General features: G+C 42.6%; 1 protein-coding gene across 8 annotated transcripts in view; it reads left to right on the forward strand.

The window, feature by feature from the left end:
• Nucleotides 1-23,043, forward strand: part of LOC148110792 (uncharacterized) — a 61,232-nt gene extending 38,189 nt beyond the window's left edge. For 3 of the 8 annotated variants that reach the window (XM_087862470.1, XM_087862475.1, XM_087862472.1), the window contains 5 exons: nt 426-482; nt 1,362-1,477; nt 7,328-8,676; nt 11,653-11,735; nt 18,417-23,043. In XM_087862470.1, the coding sequence (XP_087718596.1) occupies nt 426-482; nt 1,362-1,477; nt 7,328-7,571 (417 nt within the window). In that variant the 3' untranslated portion in view covers nt 7,572-8,676; nt 11,653-11,735; nt 18,417-23,043. Of the gene's footprint in view, nt 1-425; nt 483-1,361; nt 1,478-6,874; nt 6,984-7,327; nt 8,677-11,652; nt 11,736-18,416 lie in introns of all 8 variants that reach the window. The other 5 variants (XM_087862477.1, XM_087862476.1, XR_015724642.1 and 2 more) reach the window with 3 other exon arrangements.
• Nucleotides 23,044-24,680: the final 1,637 nt, after the last annotated feature.

The following is a 24,680-nucleotide window of genomic DNA, read 5'->3' on the forward strand; positions in this document are numbered from 1 at the left end:
ATGACCTGTTTGGAAGTAGGCAGAAGATGAGGGTTCAAGGGACTGGCAGGGCATTCAAGGGGCATTGCCCACAGGTAGGTAGAGGGAGTTCTGGTGCTTTGGGAAACACTGAAGCTGGAGTTGTGGGTTTGGGAGAAGCCGTGAGGGTAAATTAAGTCACCAAAGGAGAGAATAATATCTGAAAATCTATTTTTTTAAATATTTCTAAATAAAAAGATAAGCACTTTAAGACCAAAACCTGAAGTAAAGGAAGTGGAGAGAGGAGTTGATACTATGGTTGAGTAGTGAAAATTACAGCCACCAAACACATGGCAGAAGCAGGAGGGAGAGTAGAAAGAGAGAGGGGAGAGAGAAGGCCTGAAGATAGAATCCTTAGCAAGACTTCAGTTGGAGTTATTATTAATTCCCACACCTTTGTCACCTAGAGAACTAAAACTGGACAAACCTCGTATTTTCGGGATACCAATTCTGGACACTCAAGGGTATGGAGTCAAGGGCTGCCCCTATATGAATATTTTCTGATACCAGATAAATCTAAAATTTGTATTCACAGGTGAATCGCTGCATGCATCACCAAGTCTTTTCAATTGCCCTGATATTTTCTGCACCATTGCCAGTTTCTTGAATGCAAACAAACTTGATTTTCTAATATCTGTGATTAATGATAGATTCCTGAAGTTTTTAATTCCTACTTGGGTAAAATCTGTTTTTTAAAAATGATTTCATCTTCCATTCCTTCCCCATCCCGCCCCCACTTCCACTCACATAGAACCATGTATTCTTCATAGCTAAGGTCCCTGTGGGTGTTCAGGGCACCTATCTCAGTGGGTGTTCAGGGCACCTCTCTCAGTGGGTGCTGAATTGCGGTTGGGGGTTTAATCTTCCCAGGGAAACAAATAGTGTGCAACTGGCTAGGTGTCACTTTTTAAGTACAAGTCTCCCTGTGCTATGGGAAGCCATCTCTGCCCCAGGCAGTTTCATCGTAGAAATAGATTCATTCTTAGGAAAGACCATCTCACTCTTTATTCTTAACGGAAAGCAGAGTTGTGGCTCAAGCCAGTAATAGTTAGTGGTTGATCTTGGCAACACACTGCCGTGTGTAGGTAGGGAAATGGAGCCAAACATGTGGGAGACATTCTAATTACATGGAACTCCTCAGGTATCTTGTGTATAACAGCTGCCTGTGAAAAACTTTGTCAAATTATAATGATTCTTTGAAATCAGCACAGGAAACCAAATGTTCCCATTACCTGAAGAAAATAATATTAACGTTTAGTAAAATGTACTGCATTCTGTTTTGAATATATTTAAATTAAGTATCTCTAAAAACAAGAGCCTTATCTCCTCACTGTCTTTAACAGAGGAAGTGCACTTCAGAGGGCCGGCACATTTTTATATGGAAACTCAAAGTAAATGTGGTTCCAAGGATAGAGAAACGGTCATACACGTGTCAAGCCAGGATGCAGCATTTACACAGGTGGGTTTCCTTTCCAGTCATGATTTTGGGGTCATAGCTGATGTATTTCTAAATGAGGTGTTGTCATTTTCTTGCTTTATAGCTGTAGAACTCAGGTATAAGAGAGAACGTTCAGTTAGACATTGAACATCAGCATAGGGGCAAGCACAGCCCCAAATTATACCAGTTTCCTCTAGTCCCCCAAGAGTATTCCTCCCCATCTTCTCAAATGATGGCTGCCTCCTACATCTCCATCATCACCATCACCCCATTTCCCCTCCCCACCCCCAGCACACACACAGTCTCAGAGGGTGAGGGGTCCTCCCTCCTTTTCAGGTCCAGCCCTTATCCTGGCACAGTTGGTTCCACTCACTGACCATAATTACCCCTTCTATGTTCTATACTTTAACTTCCATCTCTTTACTGCCTCATTCTGATCAGTCTATAAACTCAAGTCTGTCCCATCCTTAAAAGTGACCCTCTCTTGATCCTCCTTTGCCCTTCAGCTATTGCTTCTGTCTCCTTCCCTTCTGAGACAAATTTTTATATCAATTGCCTACCCTCTCTACTTTCTTACTTCCTATTTATGCTTCAACGTACTGCTTCTGCCAAGACCACCAGTGGCTCAATAGTTCTTCAATCAAAGAGACACTCTTCCGCCATTTTACCTTCTACACTAATACCATCTACACTACAGACCATTTGGCCCTCACAACTCTACTACCCTGGCTTCTCTGACACTACTCTCTGCATTTGCTCCTTATGCCTCTTTGCTCTTTCTTTAATTCCCCTCTGGGCTCCTCCATCTCTATCTGGTCCTGTTATTCTTTTGGGAACCCAGATTCCTTTGAGAGTCTAAAGGAATGGACCTTTCTCCCAGATAAAAAGGACATATGTTCTATATAAGTAGCACTACCAGCTACAACAAACAACCCCCAAATCTTCACGGATTACCACAACCAAGGTTGATTTCTTGACTGGACAAAGTCTAATGTGGATGTTCTCCTAGGCATGTCTCCTCCAAGCGTGATTCAGGGATCCACCTCCTTTTATGTGGCTCAGCCATCTTGGATTCTTTGGCTTCCAGCTGCACAGATGGGAAGTCAGGGCGGATGAAAGATGACTATGATCCTGCCCCCATTCCATTGGCCAGAACTCAGTCATACAATGTCACTTAGAAGCAGGAGAAGCTAAAGAATGTAGTTAGCTACATGCTCAGAAAGGAAAAGAATTAGATATTGGTGAACACAACACTGTGGGTCTCCAGATTCCTTGAAGCCTAGATTAAGAGCTACATTAAATGTTAGAGTTCCATTGGATCCTCATAGTCCATTGCTTGCCCCTCTTTTTCAAGGTCTCATTGGTGCTCTCACTGCCTCTCATCTTTTCTCTACCCTCATCATACTGAAAATTACTCACTATGCGTCTCTAGCTCTGACCTTTCCCTTGAGGATCTCATTTGCATATCTAAGATATTTCATTTGGTTGAGCCATAGTCACTTCAAAATCAACAAGATCAAAACAACTAACCATCTTCTTCCTTAAGCCAATTTCTTACTCTGTTTTTGACCTTAAATAATGACCTTATCATGTACCTACTCACATAAGGCAGAAAACCAAGTGGCATTTTTAATCTCTCCCTCACCACCACTTCCTGCAGAAAATCCTCCTAATTACCTCTTAAATGTTTTTTTTAACTATTCAATATATTTCTCTTATGTTTTACTATTTAAATTTTCTATTTTGAAAAATTTCAATCATTTAGAAAAATGAACACCCATAGGCACTCTTACCCTGAATTCACCAGTTCTTAATATTTTGCTTCATTTGTGCCCCCCTCCCTATCTCTCTGTCCCCCCTCCATCTCTCTGTCCCCCCCCACACACCCTCTTCTATCAGTGTTCATTCTTCTGAAAGGTTGAAGTTGTTCAAAATAAAAGATTTAAAAAATAGCAAAACATCAGAAATAAAATGTTTTATACACACACACACATTCCTATAGTATTCTCCTTCATAATCACAGCACAGCATTCTTGGGAAACTTAACATTGATAGAATAGTATTTCTGATATAAAAGTAATATATGAGTCTTAGTTCTCCAATTGGCTTGATAATGTCTTGATGATGAGGTTGTGGAACATAGGTGAGGTTCAGTGGCATGGAGTCCAGAGCCGACAACCAAGAAAGAATTCTTGAGACATCTTTGGTGCAAAATGGTGCAAAATGGTGGTTTATTAAAGCACCGGGACAGGACCCGTGGGCAGAAAGAGCTGCTGCCCCGGGTTGTGAGGGGTGACTGATTATATATCATGGGGTTGGGGGAGGTAAGGAAAAAGGGAGGTTGAGAAAATACTTTCATATGTTACAGAAGACTCACAGGATACGGGAGGCCTTGCCATTGTCAAGTTAAGGTCGTTTGTCCCTCTAGCAAGGCAATAACATGAAGATAGTTGGGAACATCCTGGAGGAACATCACATATCGCATCCAGGAGTGGGGGTGGGGAGAGGTTGCAGGGTGTAGGCTTATGCTTTGTCTTCAGCCAGCCTTCTGCTCCCTCATCATTGAGTTTGTTCTTTTTTTTTCTGGTCCAGGACTGAATCCAGGATCATGCACTGTATGTCTCTTTTATCTCCTTTAATCTAAAACAGTTTCCCAGACGTTGTTTTTTTTTAATGGCATGAATAGTTTTATAGAGCCAGGAGAGTTGTTCAGCAGAATATCCCTTAGTTTGGGTCGGATGGTTGTTCCCTCCTGAGTAGATTCAGGATAACCATTTTTGTCAGGGATATCTTCTGAGAGCATCACACGCAGACGGACATGAGGTTTGTGTGGCCCGTTATCAATGATGTTCAGTTCGATGATCTGGTTCAAGTGGTACTTCCAGGTTCATCATATGCAAGGGTGGCTTTCCCTTTTGAGATGAATAAGCTCTCTGTGAAGCGCTTATTTGAGGCTAAATGAATATTCTGTCCCCCAGGAGTCTTTCACTCATCAATTTTATTTTATTATTTATTTATTTCAGAGAGAGAGTGGGAGTGAGGGGAGGGGCAGAGGGAGAGGGAGACAAGCAGACTCCCCGCTGAGCAGGGGCTCCATCCCAGGACCTTGAGATCACAACCTGGGCCAAAAGGAAGAGTCAGAGTGATGTAGTTTTGGAATGTAGGTGAGGTTTGGTGGGGTGGGGTCCAGAGCCAACAACCAAGAAAGAATTCTTGAGACGTCTTTGGTGAAAGCTTGGGCACAAGACCTATGGACAGAAAGAGCTACTGCACCGGGGTTGTGAAGGATGGCTGATTATATACTTGGGAGTTGGGGGAGGTAAAGAAAAGGGAGGTTTCAAAAGGATTTTCATATATTGAAGAAGACTCACAGGACACCCCAACGCCTTGCCATTGTCAAGTTAAGGTTTTTCCCTCTAGCAAGGCATTAACAATAGTAAGATAGTTAGAAGCTTCCTGGAGGAACATTACACCTTGCCCGCTTCAAGTATCTGTCAATGGGCTGCAGGTTATAAGGACATTTAATTGTATCTACATTTCCTTCTGGAAGCTAGGTATTGATAGAAATGCTTTGTTCTTGTAAATTGCCAAGACTTCTGTAAACTGAGGGAGACTTCTGTCTTGCAGGATTGTGATCTCTATAAGTTAACTATTTGTTTTTCCTTCCCGTAGCTTTAGGGCAGCCAGGAGTGCCTGAGGAATGTCTACAAAAGTCCCACCTTGGGGGCGGGGGGAGTGTGGAGAGGGGGTGTCCGCTTCTGCTTTGTCCTCAGCTTGCCTTCTGCTCCCTCATCAAGAAGCTCAACTGACTGAGACACCCAGGTGCCCCTCACTCATTAGTTTTCATGTCACTGATGATTCTTGCCTGGCAAGTTCTTCTAACTCTCTTATGCACTTTATATTTATTACTTGGCATTCTTCTGTAGAGAGCTTTAAATGTTTTTTCTATCAATATGGACTCATAGATTTTTTTTTTCAATTAACGTGTCAAAATCCATTCTGGTCGTTATTTTTTATGCTCAAATCGTCCTAAATATGGCCAGTAGGAGCCCCTCCAAGCTAGTTCCTGAAGCCTTTTGACATTGATTCTTCAGCTTTTGAGCACATTCTGGCCCAACGAGATGTTTCAGGCTTACTTTGTCCTTTCCTTGTCCGCACCTGGAACTGACATTTCCTCCAAGGAGGCCTGGTTTCACTCAGTGGGAAACTGTATTTAGAAACCATATTTGATGGTATTGGACTGTCTTTGCTCTTAGGCTTTTTCAGTGGACAGAGCTAGGAAATATATATACATTTTTTTAAGAAATAAGGCCATACCGATACCTCTCATTCCAATCTGACACCATAGGGTTCTTCCTCACTTTTCCCCATTCTATATTTGCATCTCCCTTCACCCACAGTGAAAAGCCTAGTTCCCAAAAATATACATGTATTTTCTCATTTGCTCAATCATGCAGTACACTCAAAATGGTTTCAGAATCACTACACTCAACACCACCATATCCAAACTTACTAAACACAGTTACTTTCTTTTTATTCTAACAGTCTTTCCCAGTGAGAGTGTATAGCCCAAATATTAAGTTCAAAGTTTATTTGGATTAATGTTTTTTGGTAATATCACTTTTATATACAGCTAAATTCATTTGTTTCCGCTTACACATTCAATTTTAGAGTATTTTCTCCATTGCCATTTACTTAAGTTTTTTTTATAAAAACATCCTCATACATATTAATGGCTGGGGGCACCTGGGTAGCTCAGTCAGTTGAGCGTCTAACTCTTGATCTCAGCTCAGGTCTTGATGTCAGGGTCCTGAGTTCAGCCCCACATTGGGCTCCATGCTGGGTGTGGAGCCAACTTAAAAATAAAATAAAAAAATAAAATAAAAATAAATATTAATGACTGTATATAACACTTCTGTTATTGAGATTTTACCAATAAGATATTTGGCTTAATTTCAGATTTTACAAGGATTTCTTCATGGGCCCCAGAGAGTTTTCACAAATATAATTAGTAATTTGTTTTTCCCCCAGTGCCCTTGTACACCTGAGAGTGTGACATACCATCTCCTACCAACCTACCTGCCATGATTATCTAGGTGTGGCTCTTAGGAGCAGGGCTACAAGCTGGAACTTGTGGTCTTTACCCTCATCTCTATTCCTCTTACCCCCAGCCACAGTATTTGGGGCATTCCTGGAGTATTCCTGGGACTCACACCACCCTCAGGCAGAAATGACCCAACAAAGACCATTCTTTTGAGCAGTCAGTGGTCTTAATCCCTGATACACATTATAATCACCTGGAGAAACTTTTGAATGCTGATACTTATTTCCCTTTCCCCAAACCAATTAGATCAAAATCCCTGGGAGTGGGAGTTTATCAGTCAGGTAATTTTTTTTCTTAATACATTGCTTTAACAGGACCTACTTAACCAGGCTTGGAAACTCCAGGCACAAGATTATTGGAAGGCCATTCAATCCAGATATCTATTAATAACAATCTATGGAAGGGCACGTTTTCCCCAAAAAGGTACCAAGAATTAGTTATGCATCTCTGAACCTTTAGAAATTATTTAAAGTTTTATGTAACTTAAATGTCATTATAGTGAATAAAATAAAAATTATATGCAGTGGTACCTTGATATTAATTTTAAATTAATTCCTCATCCAAGAATTGGTGAGTCTTCAGCCAATTGTAGCTAAAGACTGTCCTTATGTTCTTTCTCTGTCCCAATTCTATACCATGTCGATGTCTCTAGGGTCTTCATTATCTTCCACGGCTCTATGGATGTCTGATTCATGGCCCTCTTGCACTCCACTTATTAGTCTCAGTTCCTACAGACACCCAGTCCATTTATCATTCTGTTTCCCCAGGGTCTGCTCCTACCATCACTCACTGCAAAGAATGCCTCCTGCTCGTCCTGTGGCCTCTAATCCAGAGGAACCTCCAGGTCTTCCTACCTCTCTATTCCGAGTGTCACCCACCAGAGCATTCTACACCAATGGATCAACAAAGCGGCAGGAATCATTTTCTGGGTTGATGTCTGGATTAAACACAGATCCTATGCTAAGCAGAAAAATAGACATCATAGAAAGAAAAGGAGGCTCCTTTCTTTAATGTTCCTCCCGTCCTGCTGCTGTGGAGTTACCATCACCACTTCTCACCTGCAGCAATGGGGCCATTTCCGGCTTCCGTCTGGTCGCCTGCTCCATCTGGTGGCCTGCTTCCAGCCCCTCCCCCGGGTCCGCCACACACCCAGGTTTATCTTTGTGACTGCTGCTCAGCTATTTTCCAGAAAAGAACATAATTAAAAAGGCATGAGGCATATGTTCTATTTTAGTAGTTCAACTAAAATTAGGAGCTTAAGAGCTTCATAAAGGAGATAATATTAAGTGAAATATTGAAAGAAGTAAAGAGTGAGGTTCAGTATACTGAAGGGAAGCTACTAGGTCTCCGTTATGGGAGTCATAATCAGAGTGATGTTTCCTTAGAAGGCGGTCTCTGATACTTTCATGGGGTGGATTGAAGATGGAAATGGTCAGAGAAGAGTCTAGAATTTGAACTACTGTGGTCAGGATGCAAGGATTTTAAGGCTCAAACAAGAGGATGGCTATTGAAAGGGGAGAGCTGGATCCTAAAAATGCTGTGGGAGAAGCAATGAATGTCAGGATTTGAGGATAGATCAGTGTTTGGATGAAGAATGTGAGAAATTGGACTTTAAATTTTGAAAAGCAGTTGATCATTGATATCATTAATGTAAAATGAAGAATCTGGCCAAAAGGTATCAGAAAGGAATAAAAAAATCTTAACCTATTCAGAGAGAATCCAATGAATAGCTGTTGATGACCAATCTTAAAAACTGAGAATATGTGCAAAAACAACCTTAGAAAGTGGTCTATCATTACTCCTAAGAAAGAGCAACAGAAAAAGAACTTCTTAAGCATAAAGATAGCTTTCTAACTGCCTCATTTATTGTGAAAAGCAAGAAATTCATAGCTTTCTACTATTTCCGGGGAGTTATTCTACTCTTTGTCTCTTAACTTGTATACTCGAGAATATCAATGATTTCTGGAACATTCCACAAAGCTGAACTCGCAATCTCAAATCATATAAAGCTGTGATTCTATTGGTTTCCTCTCTAGGACCTATCCATTTTATTCTAGAACATGAGGATGGCATATTAATAACTGGCGGATGCATCTACTACTTGGTATGTGTTAGGGTGAGTGGAAAGTCATTATCTTTAATGCATATTCAGTGATTCACCAACCTGAAGTTCCAAATATCTGCAGAGCCCTGTGCTCACCAGGATCCCCAGACAATGTGATTGCTGCACCTTTTTATCAAGCCTCACTGCTGTTGTTCCATATGACAGTTGAGTCACTGCACATAAAAGGGAACACTAATGCAGGGGATGAGAGAAAAGCTAAAAAGATGAAGATGTGAGCAGAAGCTATGGCATGTACTGAGCTCCAGTTTCTGGGGCCCTCGGGAATGCAGATCTACTTGGATTTGGGGTGAAACTTATCCAAGTCTGATTCATCCAATGCATTTGTAACCTAGTTATACAAATGTTCCCACTTCCCTAAGGGATATTCTTCTGGCAACTTAAGCACTGTGAAATATAGCTTTGAACCGAGAGGGAAGCAGAAAATACCATTAAGAATCTAAAATAACCATTGCAAAGCTGCAGCACTAAATCCCAGAAGATGTCAGCCTGTAAGAGAGGCTCTTTGGTCCTCACTCAGCTTTATCAAGCCTAACTTATAAGCATGGGAGTTTTCCCATGCCACCACGGATTAGAAGCAGTCCCTGCTCAGATATCCCTTTCCCTAGAAAATCTCCCTGAGTGAGCCTGGATTCCTTACAGAATTAGTTCACTTAGCATCAGAATTAGTGGGTGCTTCCCACATGCCGGATGTTGTCTCTCCCTCCTGGTACCTAGTACAGACTTCTAGCATTGAACATCCAATCTGAATCAAGGTCTGGTTACAGGCCAGTCTTCCTGTCAGACCATTGATTTCTTGTGGGAGGATGGTCCCTGTCTTGCATTTCCTAGTATCTAGCACATAAAATACACATAAAAGATTCTCAATGAGCATGTGCTGAAACGCAGCATGTGAGAGCACGCTATAAAGCAGTCGGGTCAGACAGGAAGAAGTCCTACATGCCTGCCTTCCTTGGAGTGATCATTCATTCCACAGGTAGAGAAGCAGTTGAGCATCCTTTAATAGGACTTACCAGAGAGTATCAAGTCAACCAGAACAGTGATTGAGAACAACATCATTAAAAATAATGAAAGAAACTCAAAACGTTTAGTTTGAAGAACAAAAGAGCTGAGGTACAAGTGAGGGCCACAGTCAGGATACAGAAAGTCCCCCAGGGAGGAAGGGTTGCACATGTGAATGCCAGACACAAAACAAAACAAAAACACAGCTACTGGTCAGCCAGGACGGAATCCCCACCCACCCTTCTGTCTCTGCTGTCCCCTCCCTGCAGTCTCCAAGCTAGGGCCCCACTGGACTTTGGATTTCCTCCCCGCCCTGCCCCAATCCTCTGGCAGCTACTGTGGCACATCAGAGCTCCCCACACTGATCCTCTGCAAACCCATCTTCAGCTGATTTAGGCAGCTGGGATTAGGACCACAGTCCAGCCCACCCAGGGTGCTGGCCCTGCTCAAAGTTCTGCAGAGCTGTGGAAGGAAGGAGTTAGATCTATTCACGGGTCTAATGGAAGATGCAACCAGGGAAAATTGGATACAAGATGAAGGCAGACTTCCATACTGTATGAGAGCTGGCCAACATTAGAACAACTGCCTCCCTGATGCTGTTCCTACTGGCCAACAGGAAGGAATGTTCTAGGCCGGCTTTCAAACTGTTTCACCGTGACGAGGAAGTCTATTTTATGATGGCACCCAACCCAATAAACACACACACACACACACACACACACACACACACACACACACACACACACACACACACGTATACTGAAACTAAATTACCCAGGACACTTACCATTGTGATACAGCCTGATATTTCCTATTCTCTCCTCCTCTTTCTTTCTCTTCTGTTCTACTTATTCTTTTAAATATGCTGATCCCAACTGAATGGATTGATTTCATGACTTACTACTGAGTCACGCTAGGCAGTTTGCAACACACCAAACAAGATGCTATTTCTGTAGAGATGGTCAGAGAACACCTGTGTCAAAGCCCTGGAGATGCTTACCAGACTCCTAAGCCTCACCTGGACCTCCTGCACCTGAATTTTTGGGTAGTTTAGGACCCAGGTACAGGCTCCAGAAGGAAGCCCTGCACTGGGAGAGTTTGGAGATGACCTCTAGAGTTCCTTCCAGCTCCATAGACTGGGATTTACTGAGCCCTACCATCGGCAGGCATTATACTAAGAGTTATGAAGACAGAAAGAATTCTAGCACACAGCACCTGTCCAGCTGGAGAGGCAGGACGTGCACATGGAGGGAGCTACATAAGAACTTCACAATTCACAGCCAGAGAGGAGCCCAGGCCCTGATGCCCTGAGTCCAGGAGGCTGCGTGCACTTGCACACTTCAGCAGTCAGGAAGGCCTCACTGTCAGGAGCCTGGTACCCATTAGTGGGAAGGTGTGAAGTTCTCATGTACTACTATGCTTTCTCACTGATAACCACAACAGTAGGTATAACAATAATAAATAGCTAACATTAATTGAACAATATTGAACAGCTAACATTTATTTAATTGCTTACAACATGTGGCTTTATGTGAATTCTCTTTTGATGCTAAGAACGATCTTACACATTGGGTCACTGGTCCTCAAAGTATAGTCTCTGGACCAGCAGCAGCAGCATCACCTGGGAATTTGTTAGAAATGCACATTTGCACTGAATGAGAAACTCTGAGCCAGGGCCCCGCCATTTGTTTTAACAAGCTCTTCAGGTAATTTGGATGCATATTACTGGGTTAGTAACAGTTTTGTCCCCATTGTTACATGTGGTGATGAAGCTTGGAAAGGTTGAGTGGGCTTCCAAGATCATCCAGCTAGTAAATGGTGGAACCAGAGTTTGAACCCAGGCAGTCTGACTCCCCGGGACACTCTTGCCTGGAAGAGAGGAGACTCCACTTGCACTCTGCAAATGTCCAGGATGCAGCATTTGGGCCTCACCTGCTCACAGAATTTCATGTTGCTTACCTCTCACAGACTGGCTTCTTGAATGGTGGGAAAATCATGGCGGCATTGAACACCACATCAACGGAGGCTGCATACCAGGTGGTTCAGAACTGGTAAGTGACTGACAAAAATGACTCGGGTTCTATTATTTGTGGTGGTAGATTAAAGGTAAGTTTGGGGCACCCGGGTGGCCAGTTGGTTAAGCATCTGATTCTTGGTTTTGGCTTAGGTCGTGATCTCAGGGTTGTGAGATGGAGCCCCACATTGGGCTCCATGAAGTCTGCTTGGGATTCTCTCTCCCTCACCCTCTGCCCCCATGCACGTGCACTCTCTCTCTCTCTCTCTCTCTCTCTCTCTCTCTCTCAAAATTAAATCTTTAAAGGTAAGCTTCTTTAAGTATAGCTTTAGAAGATGTGTGTGTACCCACACCCATTTTGCATGAAATATAACCTGGGGACAAAGGTGACTCAGATAGCTTCCAGGTTCCCCTGCCCTCTCTCTTTGAGGCAGCAGGGCCCAGCAGGGCTGCTCTGCTGTTTTGAGGCACTTTGTTGATAAGAATCCCTAATGTTCATTCCCCTTTGCTACACTCGGGTCATGGTGTGTCTCTTTGATGAATGCCTCCAGTTTCCCCGAAAAAATACACTTCTACCCAGCTCAGTCATCCTTTCTCCTTTTCCCCCCACCTCCTTCACCCTAGGCAAGGCCAATAAGGGTCAGGGAAGGACATTCTTGGTGTCCAGAAGGAGGGCAGAGTTTGAGCCTGTCCCAGGCAAATCCCTCCTCTGCTATGGCAAGGGAAACAGTCTACCTACACACTTTCCAGCACCTCCTCTCCAGCCCAGAGCCTGGGCCCATCCTTGGCCCTCGTCCAGGGCCAGCTGCCCTTGTAGTGTCTCATGCTCCAAAATCACAGAGCCCCTCCCATGGCCTCTTTCACTCACTATCTAATCCCTTGACAATAGTTTTGAAGACATCAGTGGCCTCTTTGGCTTTTTTCCACTCTGCCCCAGTATTTCTGCCTATCCTAGAAGCTTCAGAATTCGTTTTTTCTCAACGTGCTCATTTCATCAGAAGAAAGCCCCACCTGTTACCTTTGCTTCCTAATGAAACCTTAAATGGAAACCCACATTCGACTCCCAAATGGAATTTTCATGACCCACCCACCTATGGTTTTATGACATGCAGGTTTTTTGTTCATTCTTAAAATAAATATATTCTCATTTAAAAAGCAAATGTGCACTAGCACCTTGGAGGAAGAGATTCTGTCCTGAGATCCCAACTGCACAAAAGCCTGGGAATGACTGCGCCTGTCTGGGAACTATTCTTTCCCTTCTTCTGTCTACCTGACATTGGACTCGCTGATCGAGGAGAGTCACTCTAGGCCATCAGTACCAAAATGCTTTGGTTAGGTCCCTATCCAAAACCTTGGGCTTTACTTGAGGCTTCATGTTTTAAATATTCAGGAAAAAAAATGGAGAAGCTCTCAGGGAATACTAAGGAAGTCTCTAGTCTAAAGGAAAAAACTCTGAGTATCCATAACACTTATAACATTTTGAGATGTCAGAAAATTTTTTAAAAAACAAACATTAAGTTGTTTCCATTTCTACCAATACAGAATATAAATTAGTTTAAATTACAGAAATATCTTTTATCTGTTCATGTAAGTATGGGCATATATATAATGTGTATATACATATGTGTGTGTGTGTGTGTGTGTGTGTGTGTGTGTGTGTGTGTATACGCTTATAATTTAAAAGTAAGTAGCTGGTCATTGAGGTAGGTTGCTGAGGAACCTGGGAGGTATTTTTCTCTGGTTGCCTCTGAGAATCAAGTAGAAAACTACATTTCAGAAGGGCTGACATTCCTTCCGCCCGAACAGGGAATTTGACTATTGCCTATTTAAGGTGGCATCGATCCAGATTTCATCACTTTAATCCCCTTTGTACTTGGAACACTTTTCAGGTAATAGAATATGCTTTACTCAAACAAAACGCTTATAAGGTTCTTAACTTCTGGGCTCAAAGCTGAGCCTGCAAAACCAGTTTGCTGTCCAATAGAGCCTTCTGGGGGGCTGGGTTTCCCCCAAGGAGTATTTGTAACAGAGACTTGGATGACAGCTATGGCAGCCAGATGCCACCTGCTACCAGAGAAGGTAACAGACAGGAACTAGTCATCAGAAAAAGTCTTCGAACAGATAGAAGCACAATCTTTTCAGTTCTCAAAACTGTTGAATCTTAAATGCTTAATTTTCCTTCAGTATGTTCTTTCATGTTGGTTCCATAATATTGTACAGGCTAATCTCTGTCGTGGACACACTGTTTGTGGGTCTTGTGAAGCTTGGTGTCTTCACCCTCCTGGTTAGGGAGTTAAACATGTACAAAACAATTGGTAGGACAACTTGCAAGCAAGAATTTGATCCAAAGAATCTGATGGGCTGCTGGCAGAAATGTATGAAAACCCTTCACACTCTAGCGGGAAAAAAGCTATAGAGGAATTTAACCAGCAGAGTTAATGGAAGAAGAGAGGAATAGCCATTATCCCTGTAAAATTTCAGTTAGATATCTGAAGACATTTTATTATTAGGAAATTTTCAGAAATGCTTCTAAATCTGAAAACAATTTTCTAAGGGCTTGTAATAGAAGATCTACTGATACTAATTTTTAGAAAATTATCTATCAACTCCCAAGGTGTTGGTACTGGTTTGGCAGGTTTGTTTCCATATGCTATAGCAGCCACATGCTATTGGTTAATGATCAATTACTGACAATGAAGGAAGTCTGTCAGGAAAACTGATACTAAAAACACCGAAGTTCTAATGTACAGATAATTTTGATGACTACCTTAAGTCACAATCCCATTTAACAGCTGTTGTCATGCTTTTGTGTAACCCTTAAGTATGACTCCTGGAAGGCTTATATAACCTGCAGTACCGGCCCTGCACCACCTACTCTTGGTTTTTAATTGCAGTCACACAATGAAATTGTTGGTTTCCCTTTAGGGCTTCTCATCACAGACTATAAGATAAGCCCTTGCCTTAATCATCTTGTTATTCCTCTGCCTAGCACAAGGCATAAATGTCTGTTGGATGGATGGATGGATGGATGGATGGATGGATGGATGGATGGATGGATGGATGGTTGATGGTTGGGTGAATGGATTGTTACATAAATGAGAAGGTGAAACAATTTTGGGAGGTATTGGGTCTTCCTTTCTAATGTCTTTGAAGTTGCTTTACTAGTTCTAGAAAAATAAGATCCATGTTATGGTCTTTCCTGCAAAGACACAGTGGAATCATTGGAAAACTACAGAGAAGATACCAACATTTCTGCTAGCGATTTAAGCCATTGAAATCAAGCAAACACAGATTCCTGAAAGGCAACGTTAATGAGTGGGATTTTAGAACAATTTTTTTAACTGAATTTTATGGGATTACACTAGATAATTATGGAAAAAGTTGAAAATATATAAACACTGCTACATGGAATATTCAGGGACTCCTTGCCAAAGAGATGAAACTCTACAAGTTACTTCTCTTGCTTCTAGCAGCCACCTTCCCATAGTGGACCTGGGAAATGGAGCAACTCCAATGTGTTAAATCGCCCCAAATGGATTCATGTGTCTACTTCAGCAATTTCATTTACCACTAGATGATTTGAAAATATAATCCTTACTTGTAAACAGAGATTTCTTTGAAAAGTTTAATTAACCACACCCAAAATTGTGGTTTTAACCAACCATTAAGTTCAGGAAAGAAAATGACTAGCTTAGTTTCCCCCCCAAAAAATTAATGTATATGTATATTTATTAACATGCTCAAAGTTGCCTGTGATCTGCCCTCCAGTCAACCTGTCTCCTAGAACTTTTTACCTGACAAGGTTCTACTTGCTCAAGACCTTCTCCCTTCTACTCTGGAGTGACGCTAACTTGGGATTATAGATTAATGAATTTCACCCACCTGGTAAAATCTGTATTTTAATGGGAGATTTCTAGAACAGTGCCTAAATATCCATGTTTCCCCAGTTTAGGAACTTCTGACAATATTCAGAGCCCCATTAAACACATGCTTGGACAAGGGGATGCCAACCATCCTTTATACCCGACCATATAGATGGCTGCTTAGTATACCTTCTTTCAAGGAAAAGTTGTTAAAATATATATTTTAGTGGCCATTGTTTCCTTCTGAATGAAAATAGCTTTACTGCTTTTTTTTGTATAAATAATATGCTTATTGTTATTGTAAAAAATTCACTGATATATTAATATCCTTTTCTATACTTCTCAATGCATATGTACATGTCTGTATAAATTTACACACTAAGGTTTATTTTTTACATGCTGTGTGTAGTTGTAGGCATATTTTAAAAGGTTTTGCCTTTTTTGTTTTGCTTTGTTTTGGTGGGGTAAGGGAATATTGCCTCCCGCCCCCCCCACACACATATACCCGCAGGTAACCAGTGTCAATAGTCTGGTGTACATCCTTCCGTTTCTTTCTCCATATTTATATAATCATAAGTAAACATTCATCTACAAAAATGGAGTTGTGGCATACAATATTTTAATGTCATTATGTGAGAATATTCCCTCATCCACTACTTTCTACCATTCTTCTTCACATAGTGATTGAGTAAATTGAAACAAACCTAGTAGTAAGCTGAGTGGAAAAGCAGTAGTTGAAAGAGAACTGTAATGATGTAGGGGTAGTAAAGCCTCTCAGCCTCCCTCGGAATCCATGTCATATACATTCCCTCTCAAGTCACCTGTCATCTGCTCTCAATCAAGAAAGATAAAACCCAGAGCCACTCAACTCTGCACACCTTTGCCTGGCATCTGCAGTGAGACTGATGACGTAATCAAGGCAATGGGTTGCAAACGGGGTTTGCTACGCGGAGGTCTGAGTTTGCACCCTGGCTCTGTGGGTTTAATGGCTGTGTGACCCTGACAGGTCTCCAGTTCTCATCTGTTTCCTCATCTACAAAATGGGAATACTATAGTCAATCTCACAGGATTGTCAGGTAGATTAAATGAGATAATACATGTGAAAGCCTTCTTAAGTTATGAAGTGTGTTAGATAGTGTGGGAAATATAAAGGAAGTGTAAATCTTACCCAAATTGATAACACTAACACAGAAGGAATCATTGCAGTCCTGGGGCTGCTGGCTGTTGAAGGGTAGGGCCATATACCCTCATGACCGAGGGCAGTAACTCCTCCATGTAAGAAATATGCCCCCACACAGGCTGCACCAGCTTCATCCCGTTGGTGGAGGGACACCCTTCCCTCCACGAAAAACCCTAAGGCAAGGCCTTTGGCTGAGGTCACACCCACCAGTTAAGGTTGGGCCCACTGGAGCAGAGCAGACTCAAAACGCTACCTGTCAAAAGTGAAGTCCCTTTTATGGCTGGACTGTTACCTCCAGGCTCAAGGCATTCCTATAAGCAAACAATAATACCATAACATAAAAGCCCAAGCAAGAAAGCAGAGAGTCATGCTGGTGAGGATATGGCTGAATGTGCACAATTACAAAAATAACTATAAACATTTTACTACACATATGCTCAGACCTACTGCTTTCACTGCTAAGAGTTAACAGCTTCATTGAGATATAATTCACATACCATAAAATTAACCCATTTAAAACGTACAATTCAGTGGTTTGTAGTATATTTGTAGAGTTGTGTAACCATCACCACAATCTAATTTTACAATATTTTTATCACCCCAAAAAGAAACCCTGAGTCCACTGTCACTTAGGAATTTAACCAATGAACATATTCACAAAAACTTTTTTGCCAGGATATATACGCAAAGACGTTCATTCATTGCAGGGAGATATTGATAACAAGAATTTTTAAAAAGTATGCCTTATTTGGGACTTCTTTAAATAATTTATTAAATAAATTATGATGCATCTATATAATGAACTACTGGGAAGATATTAAAACAAAGTAGATCTATATATGTTGATATGGAAAATTATGCAAGAATTGTGTTTATAATATTATACCTTTTTAAAATTATTTCAAAATGTTTATAACATTCATAAAAATAAATTCTAGAAGGAATTACAAGGAACTGCTCTCAGCGGTTACATTTAAGAAGAGGAGCAGGACTGATGAGTGGGCAGGGGAGCTTTCATTCGTCATCTCATGCCTTCTTGTATTGTTTGATTTTTCTGGGTACAGGTACATGCTCATAGTCCCTTCTATGGAACCCTCGAGGCCAGATATAGTTTGGAATTCTAAATTTTTTTTATTTTAAAAGATCATATCTATATTACACATATTACATGAAATCTTCAGTGGAGTCTAGAGTAACATACCCTATTTAAACATGTTAATATTTCTGCAGTGAAGTGTATGATTATTCACACTAAGTGGAATTTTTTTTAAAGACTATGAATCTTATCACTGGATGAGATTGAGTCAGATTGTCCACCAAATTGGTTTTCAGGGCTTTATGGAATTCAGAATTGCAGTTAAGGGATTGTGGACTTACATTAGCACTAATTGATTTTTCTTATAATAACAGGGTATGTGTGAGTGATGAAATAATGGACCGCTTTTGTCTTTCTGTGTTACTGTCTCTTATTCCTTACTTGTCTGCATGCTTTTCACTCCCCAGAAGCAGTTGAGAGTCATATACCGAGAGGAATAAGGAGAACAAACTCACTAGGACAGAGTGTCAGTCCCTAAATGACAACTAAAGGCAGAGAGTCTGCAATCCAACAAAGGGCAATAAGGTCTAAATTCTACTGGTTGCTAACAGTTTGGGTCCATCTGTTATTGCTTTGCAGAGTTGGTGAAGCAGAGGAAGAGCTCTCCTTGTTGAAATCAGCGGCATACTAGAAGAGACTCAGAGGGAAGAACAGTGCCCAACAGGCAAACTGTGACTAGTTAGTGCTGCGGAAACCAGCCAGAGGACTGTGAGACGGCTCATGACCAAAGTTGAACAATATCGTATGCATTTGGGCTTTTCCTTCTCAGTTTTCATAGAATGGCACCTTTGCTATTCACAGGTGGTACACACCTTTTAATGAAACCATTGGTTCTGTTCCTAATAGCATGAAACGCTGGCTTTATTTCAGGGGCTTTGGGTAACTATTCTTGTTAGTGCCTCACTGTTGAAGATTCCTGTACCAGTGGCAGGAAGAACAGATTTCTCATTTTTATTTCCAGGCTGCTGCTCTGGTTCATGTCTACGCAGATGGGTCTGTATTGGTTGCTCATGGTAGAGTTGAATTGGGACAAGGTATTAATACCAAAATGATACAGGTGAGAGAGGTAGTTTCAGTTTTGCCATTGGCCAAAATTAGACTTCATAAAATATTCCCAGACACTGTATTATGCTGCTTTGGAGCTTTGTGATACAATGACCAAAGTCACCTACAAGTGTCCCTAGGAGCTCATTCTGGATTACTGGGAAATAAGCCCGCTGGGACTTGGGAAGGGGGCTTTCCTCCCTTATCTCTCACCAAAATTCCACTTCCCCAGGGACCGGTGGCTTCCTTCCCTCGGGCAGAAGTTCTATAACTTCTCATGGGTTCCTAAGTCCAGCAGGCCTCTCTGTGGGTCATGAAAGGATGGAGAATCTATGCTTTCTCTTGGTAAGATTCCCCTTTCCACAATAAAGCCTATTTTAACCCATGATATGTGACATTGTGGGATTTGTCCTGACCCATGGCACTTGAGAGGTTTGGGATATAGAGAAACACTTCTCATTTTAAAACTTTAAAACTCTTTATAAAAATTTTGGCTTGAAAATGACTATTTGAACCATCAATTATTAATCTCCTTATCACTTTCTGAAAGGAAAAAAAAAGCTTTTCTAATAGGTTTAGATTATTGTCCCAGTTTCACTTTGGACCGGCACATTCTGTCTGTTTTCCTGTGCAGGTGGCCAGCCATGAATTAAAGATACCAATGTCTTCCAGACACCTTGGCTACATGAATACCATGACAGTGCCCAACACAATTCTCATGGCAGCCTCTACTAGTACAGATGCCCATGGAAAAGCTGTGCAGGTGAGGATTTTACTGATTCCCAACCTTCTCTTAAGTCTCAAACCCTTCTCCAGAGGAGCCTTCTGCTCTAGTCTAGAAAATTTTTCCTGATGCTTTTCCCCATGAGCACTGAGGTCACAGATGAGATCCCTGAGGTATGGAAAGTATAAGTCACTTGCATGATGAGAAGAAGCAGAGGCCTTCCATCTCGGGGATGTCTGACTTCAGAACCCAAATCTCTTCACACCACACTGCCTTTGTTCTTTTTTTTTTTTTTTTTTAAGATTTTATTTATTTATTTGACAGAGAGAGAGACAGCCAGCGAGAGAGGGAACACAAGCAGGGGGAGTGGGAGAGGAAGAAGCAGGCTCCCAGCGGAGGAGCCTGATGCGGGGCTCCATCCCAGAACGCCGGGATCATGCCCTGAGCTGAAGGCAGACGCCTAACGACTGAGCCACCCAGGCGCCCCAACACACTGCCTTTGTTCTGTGCCCAGTCTGGGATAGCTCCTGGGCTTGCTGCTCTGGACAGTGGTTTTCATGGCCCTGTTAAGGCTTCAGCAAATCATAAATGAAACCCTAACATAAAGCAAATAAAAGCAGAGCTGGTTGGGTTGGACTGGGCAAATAGGGCTCACATTCTATCTGGCTCACCTCTAGTCGCCGCCCTCACCCCCTGGGTGGCCTTCTAAGGCCCACCTCAACTCCTCCTCTGCAGGGAATCCCAGCATAGCCTTATATTCTCGCATTCCTCCCTTCCCTCAACTCTCAGTTATTCTGCATTGCCACCTTTTATTCCTCCTTCACCTCCTACCTCAGCAGAATTCCTTCTTCCTTCTAAGACAGACCCTCTAACAGGCTTACGATCCTGTACCCTCCTTCCTCCTCTGAGAGCTTATTCCATCCATTAGCCCAATCTTCAGATCTTTCTTCTGGTTCATTAACTTCCTCTTACAAACATGTTCAACTTGCCCTGATCTATTAAAAAACAAATCAAACAACAATTGACTTCCACCCTCAAAGTCCCAGAGATTGATCGACAAATAAGTTCGTTTTTCCTTGGGAGCTTCAGCTCCAAGCCCTGCTCTAGAATGTTGGCCGTTACATGGGAATACCCTTGGAAATTCCTTTGCATAAACTGGAGGTAAGAAGGAGAGTTTTTCCATAAGATAGAACTTAATCCTTACCCTGGGCATTCCCGAGGTTGTCTAGCTTCCTTGTGGGCAGTGCCCCAAGCTTTTTTTCATCAACCTGGGAGGAGGAAAATTCAGGGGTCAAAAAGGAAGGAGAAAAGAGTGTGTGCCTAGCAGCCTCCTCCCAGGAGAGGAGACCCAGCACTGCCTCTCACCTCTCCAGCCTCCCTTTGATGGGAGGCAAGAGAGCATCTAGAGTTGAACTTGTCACTAGGAAAGCCCTCCTCATTGAAATGTCCTCACAATGAAAGTAGTAACCAATAAAATATCCTTAGCCTTGGCCTACTTCGGTAGCAACCCTCCTTCCTTTTAGAGGGGAACGGGGACAAGGAGAACTCTGGACTTCCTTAGCCTGTAGAACATCCCTTCTTTCTGAACCTTTAGCCATCTTTACTGCAGGTTTCTTGGGCTGGCTTCCCCCAGTTAATTACATAATGTCCCTGTGAGGATCTCAGAGCCTGAAAGATCCCACCCCACTCTTAGACCACATGATGCCGTAGCTAACCTGCACTGCTAAAAATCTGAAAATAAGACTCCAAGAACCTGTTTCATAATCAGCTTATCTGGATTATATCCTGAGCTATTCTCAGGCTTTTGGAATGTCTACATAGTAAACCAGCAGTGGAGGTTGCTCACCTTCTCTGAAAGGACAGGTGAACTAGCAGATGATGGTCAGTGGATTCCCTTAACCTTGTTAAGCCTCTAGACCAGGAGCAAGTATAAAAGCAATGTCTTCCACCCCTTCAAACAAGAGAGAGACTGTAGCCTGTAATACCTACTCACACAGGTAGACGGGGGGATCTTTCTACACCACCATCACTACCAACCCTCAACCAAGAAACAGGCTAGGTTCATAGCACTGTACCTTTTACCGAGGGTCTTCCTTCCTGAAGCCACCCTCACCAGTGAGAGGGCAACCCCAGGCTTCCAAAAAGTGAAATCTACAGCCTGAAGGGAGCAAAGGCAGGGCATCCCTGCTAGTCAAGTTCAGGATGCTGAAGCAGAAGGCTGGTGCTATCTCCTTACCACTTAGCCTTCTAATCTTCCCCCTACCTCATATGATGCACAAAGGGCTCCCCTGTACTTCCTCAGCCCCTCCAGTGTGTAGCCACAGAACCCCTACCTGGAACCAAGCCCACAGATGTCAGTGTAAATGGATCTAGCCCATTCTCTAGTAGTAACATAACCAGCCCTCTCTGTGGGTGGATAATTTGATGTGTCTCCTCATCCAACTTTCTAGGACCCCCACTCCACTCCCTCCTGTCAAGCCAAGTATACTCCAATTTCTCAGGAACTTTTGTGGTGTTCATTTTTCCTATTAAAGGCAGCTGAAAATTTTATGCAAGCATCTAAATGTCACATAAGGGGATTGAGACCTGGGGTCTCAATTTTAATATGGGTGGAGCTTAAGGGCTTCCATTCCCTGGAAAATCTAAACTTTCATTTGATTTTTCCATCTGTTTTTTAAGGTTTAAAGACTGACATCCTGTTTGATAGGTTGATTTTTTTTCTGTCTGTAATCAAATCACATCTATGGCTGACCCCCAGATCCACTTCATCTGCCCATTTTTACCCACAGAAAGTGTAGAGTTCACTATACTGTACTTCCCAGACGAAGATAGAAATTGTTTCTTTCCTTTGCCCTCCCCTTTCCCTGGGGTAAACTTTCTCAGGTAAGCACCTGAGTAGAGTTTTTCAACTTACAGTTCACTGCCTATTAGAGGATCATAGAGTTAATAGACTAGTTACGACCACCATTTTTTAATTGAGTAGAATATAATACACTAGTATAAAAAATATGAAAATGTTATACACATAATAAGGGAAGTGATTTTTCTTTTTTTTATAATAATTTTTCATTATGTTATGTTAGTCACCATACAGTACATCCTCAGTTTTTGATGTAGTGTTCCATGGTTCATTATTTGTGTATAACACCCAGTGCTCCATGCAATATGTGCCCTCCTAAATACCCATCACCGGCCTATCCCAATCCCCCTCCTCCCTTCCCTCTGAAGCCCTCAGTTTGTTTCCAGAGTCCATAGTCTCTCATGTTCATTCCCCCTTCTGTTTACCCCCCCCTTCATTCTTCCCTTCCTTCTTCTACCGATCTTCCTGCTATTTCTTATGCTCCATAAATGAGTGAAACCATGTGATAATTGTCTTTCTCTGCTTGACTTATTTCATCCAGGTCGAGTGCAATCCCAATAAATTAATCCCACACACAACATAGTGTGATACATATCCTTCTTCTTCAGCCCTAACAAGCATCATGAACTTTTTTAAAAAGATCTTTATTTATTTGAGAGGAAGAGAGAGAGAGAGCAAGAGCACAAGCGCAAGGGGTGGGAGAAGCAGACTCATTGCTGAGCAGGGAGCCCAAGGTGGGGCTCAATGTCAGGACATTGGGATCATGACCTGAGCCAAACACAGATGCTTAACCAACTGAGTCACCCAGGTGTCCCAAGCATCATGAACTTAAATCCATTCCAGGACAAGTTTCAGAAGAAGTAATCTTTTCATGTGAATAGTTCCATAAAAGGATAGGCTACTCAGAAATTAGGTCTCGTGTTGTCACTAAAAATTTTTTCTTCTTTTAAACAGATTTCATCAAAATAAAAATTTAAAAGACATGATACATTTTGCCAGAATATGTTTTCATATCATCAAAATCATCTGTTTCAGAAAAGGCATAGCTCTACCTGGAATGGATCACAGGAGTTCTAGACTAGATAAAATCCTATGGAATTCCAGAAACAAGGCTGGCTGCCACTGGAACTATGCAGGCCTGTGAAGGTGACCAATGATTCCTGCACTCTGCTTCCTCCAGGAGAGCTTACAAGAGGGACAACTAGGTACCTATTCCAGATTCGAGAAATAAGGGTATTAGTGGTAGAAGAAACTCCTTTCCAATGATTGTGACCTTTTGAAGTCCACACAGGGGAAAGGCCAGAATGATGCATCACAAATCTCTTGCCCTTGTTTACTTTTCTGAGGTGTGCATTTTTCAACCAAGACATGTTTAGATTACAAGAGACCTCTTGATCCAGCACAGCCTACACCATGGTCTCCTCATTTCCTCCCCCACCTACTCACCCAACCCCACACCCATCTAGGCCTTAGGACAGGGGAGAGTTCGGGGAACCTCAGTGGAGAGCTGGGATTATCAACCTGTCACATATCCTTTCCTTCCCTTTTGTCCTGGGAGGCATTTGTCTACAGGGCCCTGTTCCACCCCATGTCTCTTCACCTTGCGAAGCCTCCCAGCCCTGGAAACTCTCTGCCCAGTGGGCTTGCACCTGCTTGCTCTCATATGTGGACAGTTGAGGCATGGGGCCACTAGGCCTGAGCCTGGATCCTGAGGACCCCTACCACCTGTTGCCACCTGACCCTTGGCAGGGCACTTGGAGTGCAGGGACCTCATTTCCCAGGGTGGTTGACAGGAGTCAACAGAAGGGCACTAGTGGCATCATGCAGAAGGCAGGTGTGAAGAATCACAACCACGGGCTCCCTCCTGCCTGCCCGCAGCTCTCTGGCCTGCCCTGTGTATGTGTGTGTGTTGCGGGGGGGGGGGGGGTGTTGTGGGAGGTGGTGTGAGCCTGTGTGCCTCCAGCTGCAGAGGAGATCTGCGGCCCCATGGTCATTGCTGTAGGACCTGACCAAACCAGTGTGGCTGGGTTAATGAGCCACCTGTTAAGGTCATTTGAAAGCCCCTGAAAGGCCTTCCTGAGCCAAAATAACTCCCCCACCTGCCTGCTAATTCCCAGCGTTAGTCACACTCACTGCCCAAGGGATGTCTGAGGTGCATCGTGGGAGTTACCTCGTGACAGATGTTAGGCAACAGATGAGCTACAGGGTACCTAAG

The sequence above is a fragment of the Ursus americanus genome, chromosome 1 (genome assembly GCF_024610735.1).
Source record: "Ursus americanus isolate L20-20 chromosome 1, mUrsAme1.1.p, whole genome shotgun sequence".
In the NCBI taxonomy this organism is placed as follows: domain Eukaryota; kingdom Metazoa; phylum Chordata; class Mammalia; order Carnivora; family Ursidae; genus Ursus; species Ursus americanus.